The 16,860-nt window shown below is 50.0% G+C and overlaps 4 protein-coding genes; 2 read left to right on the top strand and 2 right to left on the bottom strand.

Annotated features, from left to right (window-relative positions):
* Positions 1-366: 366 nt before the first annotated feature.
* Positions 367-753, top strand: CHC_T00000184001 (hypothetical protein). Its single transcript, XM_005719109.1, has one exon. The coding sequence runs from the start codon at positions 367-369 to the stop codon at positions 751-753; it is 387 nt and encodes a 128-aa protein (XP_005719166.1).
* Positions 754-830: 77 nt separating this feature from the next.
* On the bottom strand, positions 831-1,043 carry CHC_T00000185001 (hypothetical protein). The gene has a single exon (XM_005719110.1). The coding sequence runs from the start codon at positions 1,041-1,043 to the stop codon at positions 831-833; it is 213 nt and encodes a 70-aa protein (XP_005719167.1).
* Positions 1,044-1,871: 828 nt separating this feature from the next.
* CHC_T00009455001 (Translation elongation factor EF-G, Rhodoplastic) lies at positions 1,872-3,989 on the top strand. Its single transcript, XM_005719111.1, has one exon. It carries the CDS (start codon positions 1,872-1,874, stop codon positions 3,987-3,989), a length of 2,118 nt encoding a protein of 705 aa, XP_005719168.1.
* Positions 3,990-4,067: 78 nt separating this feature from the next.
* Positions 4,068-6,080, bottom strand: CHC_T00008380001 (myo-inositol 1-phosphate synthase). XM_005719112.1 is given in 2 exon segments: positions 4,068-4,373; positions 4,374-6,080. 1 exon segment carries the CDS (start codon positions 6,078-6,080, stop codon positions 4,374-4,376), a length of 1,707 nt encoding a protein of 568 aa, XP_005719169.1. The 3' UTR covers positions 4,068-4,373.
* Positions 6,081-16,860: the final 10,780 nt, after the last annotated feature.

Consider the following 16,860-nt stretch of genomic DNA (forward strand, 5'->3'; position numbering starts at 1 on the left):
CGCACCAATCCGCAGATCTGTGGGTTTGAGTAAGCCCGCCAATGGCAAAATGGTTTCGTAACGTTCGTGGCAAACCTTTTCCCTCATCCCATAAGAAACCTCTTGGAAACAACGCGCGAGATGGGTGGCTAGTGGGCCTACTGCGTCCAGGAATTGTAAGTCCTCCTGTCCGGTAGAGTTCTTTCTCTGTTTCTGAGGTACAGAACTTCCGTAGCAGAACCCAATAATTCCAAGCATATTTGACAGAGCTGCTTTCGCAAAAGCTTGTTCATCTACCGAGACGTTCTTCGCACCAAGCTCAAACGCCCGATCAAATTTGGCATCAAAACGCTTCCGGCTTGCTTCAAGTAGACTCTGCATGCCTTCATGGCCCAATTTTTTTGTGGGAATACTGTTGACATCTTCGGCCGTTCTCCCATCGGAGTGAGCAAACGCCACGTCGATTTGGAACGGTGCTTCGACAAGCCTCTGCACGAGCACACCCTCACAGTTTCTTTGCACCGCATCCTTTGGTTACATAGAGAGAAGATGATTGGTCATTGTGATCAGCAAGACGAGACTTCCGTAGTAGACGATCAAGGACCTTTTCAACGGCCCAAGCAAGTTTTGGATCCGATGGTAGCGAAGCAACATGGAAAGTATCAACTGGCAAACTCTCCATCTCTGGGACATCGCCCCTTGCGCGCAGAAACGCCCGAAACTCGGATGCACTATTTGATCTGGAGACTGTCAATGAGGAAGGAACCTCACTAGCTACATCAGAAACAGATCCGAACTCCAGCCACTTGACTGGAACCCTGTGCCTTCCATCAACACCCTCTGCAATGCCTTCAAGGACGACATCCCTTCGATTTCCTCTCGTGAGATATGCATACCGTTACCAAGGCCCATTTTTCCCCACAGGGACGCGTCGTCCATACTAACCGTGTTAATCTCCTTATCAAGGTCATCAGGACTTGTGGTGGCGTAAAAGACGAGTGAGATGGGCTCAGTTGGCCGGCTTGAGTCGATAGGCACGGCCGTAACGCGGATCGCCCAGGCATCTTCCTGGTTTGGATGATGTTGGTTCCAACATCTAAGTATCGACATCAGCACTCACTTCTGGAACTCATTTCTGGAAGTGAGTGCTGATGTCGATCCTCGTCGACAAAAATGTGCTGGTCTCCAAAGTATCGACCGTCATGCCGCGACCACAAAACATCGTTTCCGAGGCCCAGTCCAGGGTTTACCGAAAAATACTTCCAAAGGATTAGTTAACGGTCGAAGTGGATTTTTTGGTTAATTATTCTGAAAAAATTCTTGATTTCGGTATAGGTCCATTACAGTATCGAAATCCCTACATGTTTTTTTTAAAAACCGGAATGCCTTATGATCAGCCTCGCCTACCGCTGCATTCAGCTTTTGGGTTACTAAAAGAGAGCATTATTGCAGTGATCTCCGTCTGGGGCCCTAAAATCTACTTTTTTTAAACCGAGCAAGTCGATTACTTCCTGATCTCCCACTCCGAGTTCTCTGCCACATTAAGCGCTCCCCCCGTCTCTCCCACTTTTTTCATCCCCCAAGCAACACACCGGATCCACGAGATTCTCGTTCCGCAAAATTTCACCCCATCTCAAGAAGCGGGCTTTCCACCCTCAACACTCCGTCTATTGGATCCAACATTCCAGCACAGCGTTACAATGAGTTTGTCTTTTGTGATCAGCCCCCATTTCACCGTTGGTAACTCACGTGCAAGAAGGTGGCATGTCTCCCCAAGAGAGCGCCTCACTGCTTGTCCGGCGCTAGGGTTGCGTTTGGGGACATCATGGTCGAAAGGACTTCACTTAGTTTTCAATAAGCCATCCACCCAGCGCTCCTCTTGCATCGTCCGCATGGGTCGAGAAACGCCCCTTGAGATGCAACGGAACGTTGGAATTATGGCTCATATTGACGCTGGGAAGACAACCACCACTGAACGTATTCTCTATTACACTGGAAAGAGTTACAAAATTGGTGAAGTTCATGATGGGGCTGCCACAATGGATTGGATGGAACAAGAACAAGAACGAGGCATAACTATTACTTCCGCGGCAACTACTACTTTTTGGAATGAGTACAGGATCAATATTATAGATACACCAGGCCATGTTGACTTCTCCATCGAAGTAGAGCGGTCTCTACGGGTTTTAGATGGCGCAGTCGCCGTCTTTGACTCTGTATCGGGCGTTGAGCCTCAAACCGAGACAGTTTGGAGACAAGCAGATAAGTATGGTGTTCCCCGTATGTGCTTCTGCAACAAGATGGATCGCACTGGGGCCGATTTTTACATGACGGTTCAGATGATTACTGACAATTTAGACGCAACGCCCGCTATACTACAGCTGCCAATTGGCGCAGAGAGCGAATTCGCTGGGGTAGTCGATGTAGTAGAAATGCGCGCGGTGGTTTGGGAAGAGGAAAGTCTAGGCGCTAAATTCCATTATGAAGACATCCCAAAAGACATGCTCGACAAAGCAAAGGAATACCATGAGAAGCTCATCGAACTTGCTGTTGAGCAGGATGATGATGCCCTAATGGCTTATTTGGATGGCGAAGAAATCACGGTAGGTACGCTCAAGGCATGCATTCGGAAGGGAACGATGGCCAGTGCATTTGTTCCAGTACTCTGTGGCACGGCATTCAAAAACAAGGGAGTTCAACCGTTGCTTGACGCTATAGTTGATTACATGCCTAGCCCTCTTGATGTAGACGCGATACGAGGCGTCGACGTGGATTCCGGAGAAGAAATTTCGCGCAAGTCATCTGATGAGGAGCCCCTCTCTGCTTTGGCTTTTAAGATTGCGACAGACCCGTTTGTTGGCACCTTGACATTCACGCGCGTATACTCTGGTGTTATGCGAACTGGGGATACCGTTGTCAATACCGTAAAAGGTAAAAAGGAAAGGATCGGCAGAATGCTGCTGATGCACGCAAATGACCGTGAGGATGTCAAGGAAGCAAGAGCTGGTGATATAGTTGCTATTGCTGGCCTTAAGGACACCACGACTGGCGAGACGCTTTGCTTACCAGATAATCAAGTAATTCTGGAGAAGATGGAATTTCCGGAACCCGTCATCAAGGTCGCAGTCGAACCGAAGACAAAAGCTGACACCGAAAAAATGGGAGAAGCTCTCAGCAAGCTTGCCCAAGAAGATCCTAGTTTCCGATTCTCTCGGGATGAGGAAAGCAATCAAACAGTCATTGAAGGAATGGGGGAGTTGCATCTTGAAATTATAGTCGACCGCATGCGCAGGGAGTTCAACGTAGATTGTGCGGTTGGTGCTCCCACAGTTAGCTACCGTGAAGCTATAACGAAATCGAACACTGTTGACTACACTCACAAAAAGCAGTCCGGAGGGAGCGGGCAATTTGCGAGAGTCGTGATTGAATTTTCTCCAATTACAATGGATCCGGGCAGCGACGAGACTAGCGGTTCGGAATTCGAATTCGTGTCGGAGATCAAAGGGGGCTCTATTCCGAAAGAGTACATTCCTGGTGTTCGGAAAGGTGTGTTGTCAGAGATTGGCAATGGTACTATTGCAGGGTTCCCGATGTTGAACTTTAGAGCGCGACTTACGGATGGTGCATACCACGACGTTGACTCCTCTGTTCTGGCTTTTGAAATAGCGGCAAGAGCCGCCTTTCGAGAAGGAATGCGCAAGTGTGGACCTCGCCTCATGGAGCCCATCATGAAAGTAGAAGTAATTACGCCGGAGGCGTCACTCGGAGATGTAATTGGAGATCTGAAATCTCGGAGGGGTCAGTTGCAAGGCCTTGGAGATAGGGGCAAAGCGAAGACGATTTCTGCACTCGTCCCGCTGAGTGAACTGTTTTCATATGTAAGCAACTTGCGATCTATGACGAAGGGTCGCGCAAGCTACAATATGGTATTGAATGGGTACGATTTTGTACCATCTAGCATTGAAGCAGAAATATCCTCAAAGTACGGAAAGTCCGTTGCGGCAGAGTAGTCGCCACAGCTAGGGATCCTTGAATGTTGTGGTCTGAGGCAGAATTTCCTAAATATCGTTGCATCTGCCCTCCGGTACATTGTAGAGTCTGACCAGTGTCGGTCTCTAGGTTTATTTATTATCCAGAACAAGCAGTGCATACATTCACAGCAGTGTGTACCAGATGTGCTCAACTACACGTGCCCGTACTTTAGTGTATCTCGCCCACATCCCGTCAGTGAACGCCTGTCATGTTGCATGGTTACCGAGACTCAGCATTGAGCGAGGGGGCTCACTGCGGCCGGAAAAGTCCACAAAATGTCACCATCTGCACACTATTTGAGGATACAAGGGTGAAAACGGTTGGAACCTTACATCAACGGCAGCGTCACAAGAGATGGCGACTTACACCTTAGGTTTGGAATCGCCCGGACGGGTTCGGGATCGTGAAGATGTTACGCTCCCATTTCCATTTGCAAGACTGCCGTTGGCGTAGAATTCTTCATGATCCCGACGACAGACATTCTTGACTATGTTGCAGTTAGACTCGCTTCTATTTCGCATGTCTACGGAATGGACGTGGTGTTCTAATCGCAAGTCATCTTCAACAGGCAAACCTGAGCAAACGCGGAGAACGTTCTCTATACAAGCCCGCTGTTTGAATAATGCATTCACGACAGGCGTACCACTCGGCACTAGAGGGGCTTTCAGCATATACCCGAGAAACGAAAGGACATGATGAAATGGCATAAAACCGTCTGTGCTCGACGTCTTGTATGTGATGCGGCAGAACAACTCACAAAGAATGACGAGGTCCAAAATTAATGGGGCAGCCAACAAAGAATCTTCGCAAGTATTGTGAGTGATCACTGTGTTGGTTCCGCCCATAAAAATTTCCGATGTGTACTCGTCCATTGCACGTTTCGAGTCTGCCACCGTCGGCACATACTTGATGACCACAATGTGGTCTGGGTGTTCATCGTCCCGGAACAAAATTCGATTAGACTTGACCATGTCGTCTACAACATTCGACTTCGATATTTCTTTTGATCTGAATTGGGAAGGAGCCGACAAATTGTGGCCATCGTTGTTTCCCAGATGATTGTACGAGACAATGGCGGTCGGTTTTATGCCTGCATTGACTAAGAAATCAATCATAACTGACTTGAATTTTGTCTGCCCTGATTTGAAATCATCTCCAGCAATAAAAACGCCTTTCCTTTCCGCCAACTGTATGCATCCTGGAACAAAGGTATTCTGCGGAGAACCGTTGATGTAAGGGGCACCTTCAAGGATTGACGCGACTGCAAAAAGAGTTGAAGGCGATATTTCTTCTTCGGAGGCATTAATGGCGTCAAGAAGATTTTCTGCGGTGTCATTAATCCCTGGTACGACTTCAGAAAATCGCTCGGTGGTAGCAGTCCAGAGTACAATGACCTGATCGACGTTCTTGTCTCGCTTAAATTCTCTTATATTCTGGCGAATGATATTGAGATGCTCAGTTTTGTTATCTCCTGGTAGGACGTTGTCCGCTCGTTGTTCTTGATTCGATGCGATAAAGTCGGGGTAGTACACAGAAGGAAGCGGAGCTAGAGATTCCATATGAGGAATCAATCGGCGTTGGAGGTCATAGTCGAACACCTTAGCACGTTGCATGGCATGAGCGAGGTTTGCCCTGTTAATATCCCAACCACCAAGCACGATTTCATCTGGATGTACCATAGGCAAGAGCTCATGCATGGGAGCGAAGACATCCTCTCCGGCAGAATTTGCTCCCACGCGCACAGTTGACGACATCACAACCGACCCGAAAAGGTTTGGAGCTCTCGGTCCCTTTGCGGTGTTCCATGAAATTTGCCTTTTGTTAGAGATAAGGGCCCCTGTAAGCGTGGAGCCGTTGTTTCCGCCCCAGCCCACTAGCATTACGCCCAGGCGAGCAACTTTTAGTTGAGTACGGAAAGTGTACATTTGCTTCACTAAGACTGCGACGGCTTCAGTGGATTTCGGCTCCATCTCCACGCTTGTCTGCATGTACGGAAAATCGACTTCTAATACTTGATCCGTGCGACGCACATGACTTCCATTCACCGCGAATGATTTCACGAAGACCATGTCGAGTGGTCGAAGATATGTTCCGACGCGCAATGAACAACTCGGCGAAGTTGGTTTTGCTATGTTCTCGATGAACAAATAGAAACAGGATTACGCTGGGCTTCGACTTCACAAGCTGCTGTCGCCAGTAAGCTCTGCCGTGACTTGAAACCGCAGCGAGAATTTGTAGAGGAATGAGAAGCCCGAGCAGCGTGCGCACAGATCACGAGCGATTATGGTGACATGTCCTGAGTAAGGCATCAGCATAGAACGAGAACCAAGCGCATAAGTTTTTAAATGCTCAATTCTAGAATTTCAACAGAAAAAGAAGATGGTGGTGGTTATCCAATTTTTGGAAAAAGAAAGAGTTTAGCTAGAAATATTTTGATGGAGGGACCATATTTTCCTTGTCATATACAACACCCGCTGTAAAGCACACGTGTGGGCGTCGGTTTGTAATGCACTGGAGCCATCGGGTACTGTACAAAGTTCCCGGAAGTGATGCCGCAAACGATTGGCCAGAGAGTACACAGTAGACGCAGGACGGACGGAAAATTGAAACAAGGCGGCAGTGCAGTAATTTACTGCTGTTGAACTTGAAATCGTCGAACGGACGTAGTACTGTACCTGTCCGGGTTGTCTTCGTGGTGAAGACCGAGTGCATTTCCTTACTACAGATGTAGAACAATGCCGAGCGATGGGGAGGTCGCATCATGCAAAGAGGCCAAACGCATATCTTGCATTTGGCAAGGGTCGCTTCGCAAGCACATCGCGATTACAGCGCATTCGCAGAGGCCATGAAGAACATGGCCGAGCGATACGCGCATGTATTAAAGGAAAATGATATCGGGTCTACCCTGGGGAGAGGGAAGGTAGCCGGCGACTTGTGCCGATCAGACTGTGTTCCGAATTATTCCGCATCCACATCGTCATCTACTTTATCTGCTCGAGCGAGTCTCGACCCTCATGCTACCCCCTCATACGTATCATCCAAACCCCTGACCGCTGGTAATTTCCCAACTGTACAGTATACCAGTTGCAGTTTATCAATGCACTCATTACGGTTTATCTCTGCGCTTTGCCGCCCGGCGCTGTTTTGTTCTACGGTAACCTTAGAAAACATGAACACACTTTCACGTCAAAAGAGACGGCAGTGCGAAATTTTCTCCGGTTAGCGAAAATTGACTACGGTACAATATCGTTTCTGTACAAATAGGTCTTTCTAAATGGTTGGATATATTGGAAGAGCGCGTCGCTACTGCAACTGTAGATATTCGAACGTATTCTATTTATCCTCAGCCGACCACCTGATGGGCTCCCAGGTCCTACATACTAGATGTATGACCCCTATCCTGGATTATGCCTGTGCCCTAAGCATGCTCTCGACAGATGACTGCGCTCAATAAATGCGAAATGAGAGTACAACTTTTACAAACAGGCCGTTCCGACCATACACATACTATGCAAAATCATACCTTCCACCACACTCACTAATTCGTCGTGCCCACTACTCGTCTCCAGGGAGTCCCCAGGGGAGCAGCTTGTAGGCAAAGCAAGCTATCGCTACCTATTATGTGTGCTTTGCTCTCCACCTAAATTTTCTTCCTTGTGGGGGGTGTTATAAACATGCGAACAGAGCCCACTCTGTACATAGAATGTGAGAATATTCAACCAACTAGTTATGTATGTTCTTTTGCCCAAATCAGCCTTAGCATACCGCCTACCCTAGATCCCAATACTCCTTTTCTCCTCACTCTTAAATCCCTTGCTACTCCCCACTCTGGAATTAGGAAACTTTGGCCCAGAGAGCGATGCCGTTACTTTTAGAGCAGCTTATGCTTGCTCCCTTTTATCTCTCCCTGTTTCCCTGCAACAGAGTTTGCGCCTCTTCGACTAGCAATTGACTGAGCATGTCGCGGGTATAGGGCGGGCGGGGAACAGGAAAGAAGCAGTGAACGTTTTGTGTGCGTGCGGATGTCCCCGGGGTACAGTGCGAGCTCCCACGCGCATTAAGTATCTGGGTGAGCCCTAAATGCGGGCTCCCATTGGGAGTCAGCGCCACGTGTATGCGAATTTTAATTCCTTTATTAGATTTACGCTCTAGACGACGGCGGATTGCGCCGCCGCCATGGCGCTCGCTGTACTGTAGTATATGCGTGCCCCTCTCAGCCCGGCTAGCGAGGAGAGGGGCACGAGGGTTTGACAGAGTAAAGAGTCGTCTTGCTTTGTTGCGCGGGCGAAGAGACGCCGGCAACCCCCTTTTTCATTCCAGCTTGCCTCGCTCCTCCCTTGATCGTACAAGGGAGGGCAAGTTGCTGACGCGCAAGGGACGTCTACACGACATAGCTCACCGAGGCACAGCCGCATACTCCCTCTCGATGCGCAATTGCGTCATCGATGACGTAACGGTCTGTGTTCGCGCTCGTCGCTGCCAAGATCGGCATATCATAGGGCCATTGGCCATAAGGTGGCGAAAGCCATTTCGTCCAATAAGAACGCTCCGGACCACCGCCATCCATACTTGGCTATTAAAGGCTTTACGCACCAAGATTTCTGGAATGTATGTGACAAATACTCTGTAAAAAAAATTTGCAGTAAGGTCAATTTGCCAAACGTTCCATTTTAGTTTACGCAAGGACTGCGCGGATCGTCATATGAGTATTACGAAGGAGTATTACGACGACAGCCTACAGTAGGACGCTAGTCCCATTTTCCGGTGTTGAGGCAACATGCCACACCGCGGAAGACACCGCCACCACTCTGTGTCCATCGCAGCCGTGCGATTCCGCAAATGGCGTGTTGCCCTTCGCACAACCGCACATCGCCGCCTCTCCGCTTCGGGATCTATTATAGGGAGCACAAGCGCTCTCTCTTTTTGTGTCAAGGGCTACACAGCGCAGCGACAAGAATACACACGATACATTAGACGTTCTAACCGTATATCTCTCTCCGAGTTCTCCTTTAACTTTAATGCATTGACTAACGCTTGTTGTTTATCGTTCTTTCGGTTTACTAAGAGCGATCTTACTAGGATGGTCACAGCGGTGGGTTGGGTTGGGTATGTTACAAATCGGAACAGGTATAGGTGCAGTCCGTTGTTAGTCGCATGCGTCATACTGAGGCGCTTAAGCACGCGCAGCAGGCGGCAGGATATGGAGTTTCTGTTTGGACGGCATGGGGCGCAGCTCTCTGAAATTTTCTGGGAGGGTATAGAGCAGATGCTCCAGGATCTCGTCCAAATGATAACAGGACCCATGCATTTCTCTTTCATTTGCGAACGGGCATCAGGTTACGGCCATGCTGTAAAGGAAAAGTGTGACGGCTTTCTAACTGCGTTGGTTTTATTGACGGCACTGTAATCGCGATTGCTCGGCCATGCGGTAGCGCCGCTCAAGACGTTGCCTACAATGGACAAAAGCGCAAGCACGCTCTCAAGTATCAAGCCGTTATCGCGCCTGATGGATTATTGCTTCACGCGGCGGCTTTGGAGGGACGGCGCCATGATTGGACACTTTACTGTAGAAGTGGTCTCGATGAGGAGCTGGAGGAGGTCATGGTGGTGGATGGTTTGCAGTATTGTCTGTACGCAGACTCAGGGTATAACGAACGCAACTTCTTGGAGGTCCCCTTCCAGGGGTCACAATTGACCGGATACCAGAATGCCATCAACAAGGCTATGTCCAAGGGAAGGGTTACTGTGAAATGTTTTTTCAAGGAAGTCAAGCTTTACTGGTCGACGGTAGACTATCGTCGAAAGATGCGAACGTGGGAATCTCCGGTCAGGGCACTTTACCTCGCTGCGATGCTGCTTACAAACTTTCGCAATTGCGTATATCCCAACACCATCTCGCAGTACTTCCTCTGCAAGCCTCCCACTCTCGAAGACTACCTAGCTCACAAAAACAACTCAATGCTCGCGCAGGAGAGCGAGGAGTGAGGACAAAGCCCGCGTGCCGAGCGGAGCGAGTTGCCGAGCGTAGCGAGAGCGGACTTCGTCCGTATCCCCGCAGGGAGCCCTGCGCGAGCAGACGCTAGGCCGGTTTCGTTGTATCTTCTCTAGTCGGAACGATCCGTCGAGCCGTAAAATGACTGTTCAGACCCGTTTGTCGATGCCTACCTACTTCCCTGCGCACCCATTATAGAATCCATCATGATCTTCATTTTGTTCAGATCAAGCTCGTTTTGTGCTTGGCGCTCCATACGTCTCTCCTCACGATCCTTCTGCCGTTCCTCTGTCTCTCGATCCAGGCGATGGCGTTCGAACTGAAGGCGCTCGCGTTCAAGCTCAATACGCGCCATGTCGGCATCGCGCAGCGCGTTTCCGAAACCCTCAAGCTCCCCTTCTATCTCGTCGTAATCACGTGCTTGGCGACGCGGTTTCTTGCGGGCACTTCCATTGCCATCAACCTCCACGATGTCATCCGTTTCATCTCCTTCCAGGCTGCTTACTCCACCACTGCCCTTGCGGGTCAGAGCCCGCGCGACGAGTTCCATCTCAATACGCTCTTTGCGAGCTTCTTTCGCCTCGGCGGCAACGACTTCTGCTGTCTTAGCCTTCTCGACGTCATTCCTTGCTCCTGCCATCATAGAGAGCAGCTCGCCGAGCTCACCTATCTCTCCACCCACACCCGAAAGCCGGCTATCCTTTGCATCACGACGGCCGAAGGCATCCTGGATCTTTTTGTAGCGATCCTGGATGCTCTTCGCCGTCACCTTGACCGATAGATCCTTGTTCGAGTTTGCCTTAGTCGCGGCGGTGGCGAACATCTTCTGAATTTCGCCATAAGCAGGGACGTGGGCCTTCGATGCGGCAACCTCCCGCGCGATGATCAGGTCATCGCCAGCCGTAAACTTAGGGCGGCGACCGGCCTTACGCACGGGAGACGGTGGGCGGATAGGGGGAGCGGGCGCGGCAAGCGCCTCCGTCGGTGGTGATTCCGGAACGAACGCCGGGCCTTTGATGAGAGCTTCGGCGTCGGGGGTTAAAGGGGGACTAGCCTCGGGGGAAGGGTGGGGAGGACTAGTGGTGGACACCTCAGCCATGCTGAAGGAGAGGGAGGGCGGAGGATAGAGCTTGGATGGTGGAGCTGCGAGCCCTGACACCTTTCTGCAGTACCGTTCTCCCGCCTGTTTGTGTACACGTTTTATGAATCAGATTGCAGAATGGACTTCACTGTGAATTAACATTTCAGTAAACTTTGTCATGGCCTCGGCCAGGATTTCATTTAGTGTAAGCAATTTTTGTCGCAACTTTAATTTTTATTGCAGAAAACCGTGGTGCGTAAAGTCTCTATTGCTGGCATGGGTGACGTCTCTAGTCCGACCAAAACTGAGAGTTTTGCATGCGTACCATTGTACAAGTGGGCACCCCCCCTGTTCTGAATAGTCCCCCCACAGCTGAACAACGCAAATAATAACAAAATTTATCCAAAAAAGGCAACTTTGCTCTCTTTCAGTCGCACAATGTCAGTTCTATCAGCAGCTTTGTCACAGCATCTCGGCCGCAACGATTGAAAAATAAATATATTTCTTAGAAACTTGTTTAGCGCCTTTTCTTTGTGTGGAAGAGAAGAGGTTCTGGTTTGAATGTGACAGATACCCGCCAAAATCGTTGAAGAGCAGAGATAATAGAACAAAAACGAGACATTGGACCACCGCATTCACGCTTCCCCACAAGTTCCACGATGACAAAAAAGAAGTCTGATCTCGCCAAACAAAGCGAGCGATTTGCAAAAGCTCAGGAAGCCCTGTCCACAGGCGCGAAGATGCGAGATGCTGCCAAAATTGCTCGACTTCCCCTATCAACCTTTCATTACCGACTGAAGAAGCAATCAAGGCTCCCCATAACGCGGACATATCTGTCACCGACAGAAGAAAACGTAATCGTCCAACTCATCACACGATTCTCTGATCGTGGCTACAGTATGAGTCGTGAAGATGTATCTCTCGCCGTTCAAGACATGGTGCAGGCCTTCCCTCAATCTCGAAAAAGCAAGCTCCCGTTTGTCAACGGAAAACCGGGGAGAAAGTTTTCTACGCCTTTTCGCTCTACGGCACAGCCGCGAAATAAAATTTAGTCGGGATTCTAAGCAAGAACAGGAACTACAAATGCGCAAAATTTTACTCATCACTTCGCCGAGATAGAGCGCCTTATCCGAGGGCATAATCTAGACCCCTCTCGAATCGCAAACTTGGATGAGACTGGCAGTACAGCGAGTAATGACTGCAGGCAATCCGTCCGGAACAAGACGTTTAACACTCGGGGCCGGCCGGCTGAGAGACAATCGCCTGAATTTAAAAACATAAAACGTATTACCATGATGCCCGTCGTGTTTTCAAACGGTGACGTAGGGCGGTCGTTGTTTGTCGTACAGGGCACTCGGGTTACGTACCGCAGAACTCTGCATGATGGAATGGAAACAATGGAAACTCTCGCGGATTGCCTACCCCGAGGTAGCGTGATAACTACTCGCCAAGACGTTGCGAGCGTTGACTCGCACAATGTTTTACAATGGGGAAGGTTTTTTGCGGAGGATGGTCGCGATTTGACAGCAGGTGGTAGAAAAGTGCTGCTTATTCTAGATGGTTATCGTGGACACATGACGTACCCGGTCTTACGTCTATTTGATGCGTCAGGAATTATAGTGTATGCATTACCGGCCCACACAAGTGGGTCAACCCAACCACTCGATGTAAGCGTTTTCGGTCCTTTCAAAGAGCATCTACGTGTTTCAATTGAAGAGCTATCCTCCCCGGCAGCAGGTGACACATACGATGTCTTCGACTATTTGAAAATTATGAGGGAGGCGTTCCACTGTGCGTTCACGCGGAGCAATATTATGTCGGGGTTTAAGAACTCAGGCATTTGGCCTCTGGACAGCAAGGTTTTGCTCGGAGTTCCACGTCCGGAATCGTCATACCACAACTGTAGGTTTCTCTCTGTCAGAGAAATAGAATCTCTGATGGAACAACGACGAATGGAAAGAAGGAACGGTTTGGGAATTAAGCCTACAGTTGCAGCATCGGGGTTTTTAGACACATCTTCTGGTCTAATGCTAACTGGCGCAGAGGCTTTATCCCTTGCCAAAAAGAAGTTTCTACTAGATAAGGCCCGACACGCGTTCAAAATGAGACGGGAAGCCGAAAGCTCTTTAAAGGAAGCCAATCAGGTCGCCTGAGTCCGTGCGGAACGACTAAGACACGAGCATAAGGCCTTGGCAGTTCGCGTGAGGCTTTACAAAGCCCCAAATGTGATGCCCCGGGAGATGCATCTTCGGCGGCGAGAGGCGCGGGAGCGCAGAACGAAGAGAGTTGAAAAAGCGACCGAGATGGTCGTGCGGACGCAGATGTCCGGAGATACAACCTTTGGCCCTGTTTTTGGTAGTATTTGATGAGGCATTGATCAATCACCCAATAAAAATATGTTGCAATATAGGGTCACTTTGAAGGGCGTTTTAGGCGTTGAAACCAGGCAAACAAAAGGGAGCGGTATTGGAATTCCACATGGTCTTCAAAGCCATCATTTGAAAGGACCGACATGGGTCCCGGTAGGTTGCCAACGCATCAGCAACCACTGAAAACAGGTTATTTTAAGATTGCTTTGCGCGGTGTGACTTGTGTTTGTTCAATTTGGGGGGGCCTCTACTTGTAGATAGATGTACATATTAATCAGTAATCTACACTCGACGGCGGCGCGGTATCGCGCCCACCAGTCTTGGACTGGATGACATAAAGTTGTGTGACCGGGGCAGCTCTCACACAGGAGAGGAACTCACTCTTGATCACGAATATTGCTCACCTCCTTTAGTCGCGAAAGGTCGCGGCAAGGCGCTGCTCATCTTAATGTAAATCAACCGAGTATGCGATGATCTGCACAGGCTAGGGCCGCTACACGTACCGAGGAGCGGCGCTTACAGTGGCGACACGTAGTACAGTACAATCCATTGCGTGCATCCAGGAAACAGAAACCCCGCCAGTTCGCCGCTCCTCACCCAATTAGAGGTCGTGAAAAATGCCGAATGTTCACCATTCAAGGAGACGTGGAAGGACCGCTTGGAGTGTCTCCACTTCGCCACTTCACTTCTCCACTCCGCCACATAACATGCATCGTATTCGCCACTCTGTTGTTACTCTCGCAGCGTGTACAGTGGCATTTGTGTAGTGCAATATGCACCTGAAAAGGGAGGTGAAAAGAAAGGAAAATATTTGGATATGAAAAGTAGTCCGGGTTGGGGGACACACGTGTGAATAACTGCACAGTTTTAATTTTTAATTATTTTATTTTAATTAGTTAATTAGTTGGCATTAATTTTGCTGACATTAGATTAGATCTATGATCTAGCCCCGCAAGCTACTGTAGTGGCTCCGGCGGGGCGATATATACCTTAGCCCTCTGACCACCAAGTCAGTAAAGGTAACCCGAGTTGCCAGAGTTGAATATCGCCTTGGTCGAAGTACGTCTTTCCCAAGACGCTGCCTTTTACCACAGATTACGTTATCCTTTGCGCTCGGGGGTTCCCTTTCCTTTTCCTTTAATTCAACTATCCTTTTCTATTTCTATCTTTATTTCTATTCCCTTAACTTGTGTTGGTTCCACAGTGCCTGATTGCGATCCGCATTGTGACGACTGGAGTCATCGGGCTCTTGTGTTGGTTCTTTTGTTTGCTGTTGGTGCCATCGGCTTTGGTTGCGACCGGACCGGTGTAGGTGTCTTGGCCATCGGGCGACACGTGGGTGTAGCGCTGCTACTTGTTTACGTGCACCGACGGAGGCTGTTGCAACGACGTTTCCCTCGAAGGTCCTGTTGTGTATACAGGACAGTGTTGGTTCCATCGGATACAGGTTGCGACCGTTCCGGTGTCGGTACTTTGCCATCGGACAGTACGGAGGTGTAGCGCTGCTACGTGTTTGCTAATTCCCGCCGGGCTGCGTTGCGACGCCCCCGTCGAAGACCTTATCAAGGGTATAAGGTGTAACAGGCGCCCCGCGAGCATTGGCTTTACGACCCATCGGGCCCGGCTTCTTAATCGCCGCCCCGAACTCGCCGAGCAACTGCCTGTACAAGACTCTACCACCATTCGTCCCGGGGCGGGCCTCTTCCTTTTGCCACCCCCTGTCAGGGACTTGAGCTACTGTGGGCCGCAAACCCACTTAAAGGGAAAGGGAGAATCGGACACTCCGTAGGGCTGTGCCGTCGGCAACTCTTGTTGGTTGTTGTTTGTTGGTTGTGTTGTCGCTGGACCGTTGGACCCTGGTTCCGGCCTGACAGGAGCATTGCACTACAAAAGTGGTCTCCCGACCTAGAATCTGGAAACTACGAAGCCCGACCTAGAATCTGGAACGGAACACAGAAGTCGGAAATAGGTAAATTAGTTCGATAGGTCTCGTTTATTAAGAGCGGACCATGGCATCAAGCCAACCCAAGGACGTCGGTCGTGGGGTCAGAATGGCTGGATCAGCTCAAGAGTCGAGGATCCCGCGAGGACCTCGTACACGTAGCCAAGGAAATTCGGCTACTGATCCAGTTGCAGAAGCGTCCCCTTCGGGGACAGCCGTTGAGAAAAATGGCCTGGAAGAGAAGTTCGAAAAGTTGAGCGAGGAGATTCGTCAGGAGACGAAGAGCAAGCTCGACGAACTTCTGGGCATTTTTCAGAAGCAACAGAAGTTGCTAAAATCCGAGTTCCACGCTGCGCTTGAAGAGCTGACGGCCCGTGTGGTTCTCGTTGAGAATTTAAGTACCGATGCGTCCCCGGGCCGAGATCCGGAAGTGCTGGATTCGCTAAAGCTCGCCGCGAAAGAAGCGCGGCGAGACGCGAATCAGGCCCTGGAAACGCTGGCCAAGACAAGGGACAGCATCGACGACCGGTTCTACCGCGTTTCGCGGCGACTCAAGGACCTTGAGCAAGCTGCGGGCCGGGCCGAACCGAGTTTGGACGCGGGATCGCTCTCCGACGGAGAAGAAATCGACAGTCCAACGAAGAAGGACAAGTCAGTCCGGACCCGGGATTCCAAGTGGAAGAGCCCAAAGTCGGCCAAAGGCCGAAAGAAGAAGAAAAGTCACTGTAGTGACGACCGCGAAAATTGCGACTCAAATTCGGAGTCGAATGTTTCAGAAGAAAATGGTGACGACGGCTCGTCGAACCATTCAAGAAATTCCGACAGAAGATCGGCAGAAGGGAATGGAATTTCGTCAAATAAGAAGAGCTCCAAAAGAGGCGGAGTCACTTCGTCCGCCTCGCGGAGAGACCAAGAATCGGAGCCAGAAAACATCGCGACGCGGCGCGGACCGCGATGGGAGGAGTTGGAGGAATTAAATCCGACCAACCACCTCTTCAAGAAGTTGCTTTCGTACAGGACGTACCGCCTGCGGAACCCGCAGACCCGTTTGTCGGGCAAGCGGCGGACCGCAGTGCAAAAGATCAGAAGAGACATACCACCAAAGGTGAAGAGAGACAATACGTTCACAGGAGACGATGGAGTATTGGTTCTAGATTTTTTAGCTAAGATAGTCCAAGAATTCGACACCCAAGAGATGAACGAAGGCCAAGCGATCCGCTTGCTACCGGAGTTCCTCAGCGGAATCGCTTTGAGACAGTACACTTCGGTGTCACAAACGGCGGGGTCCCACCATGGGAAAATTTCCGTCTGGCCGGAGGCCGTACAGTGGCTATTGCGAAGCTTCGCCACCGATGTGGCAATCCGCCAACCCGTACTCGCTTTACGGGAAGTACAGCAGCTACCGTCTGAAAACGAGATGGAATTTTATATCCGTCTGACGGACGCGAGCAATCGATGTGGAAAC

This window comes from Chondrus crispus, genomic scaffold (assembly GCF_000350225.1).
Source record: "Chondrus crispus Stackhouse genomic scaffold, scaffold_462, whole genome shotgun sequence".
NCBI lineage: Eukaryota > Rhodophyta > Florideophyceae > Gigartinales > Gigartinaceae > Chondrus > Chondrus crispus.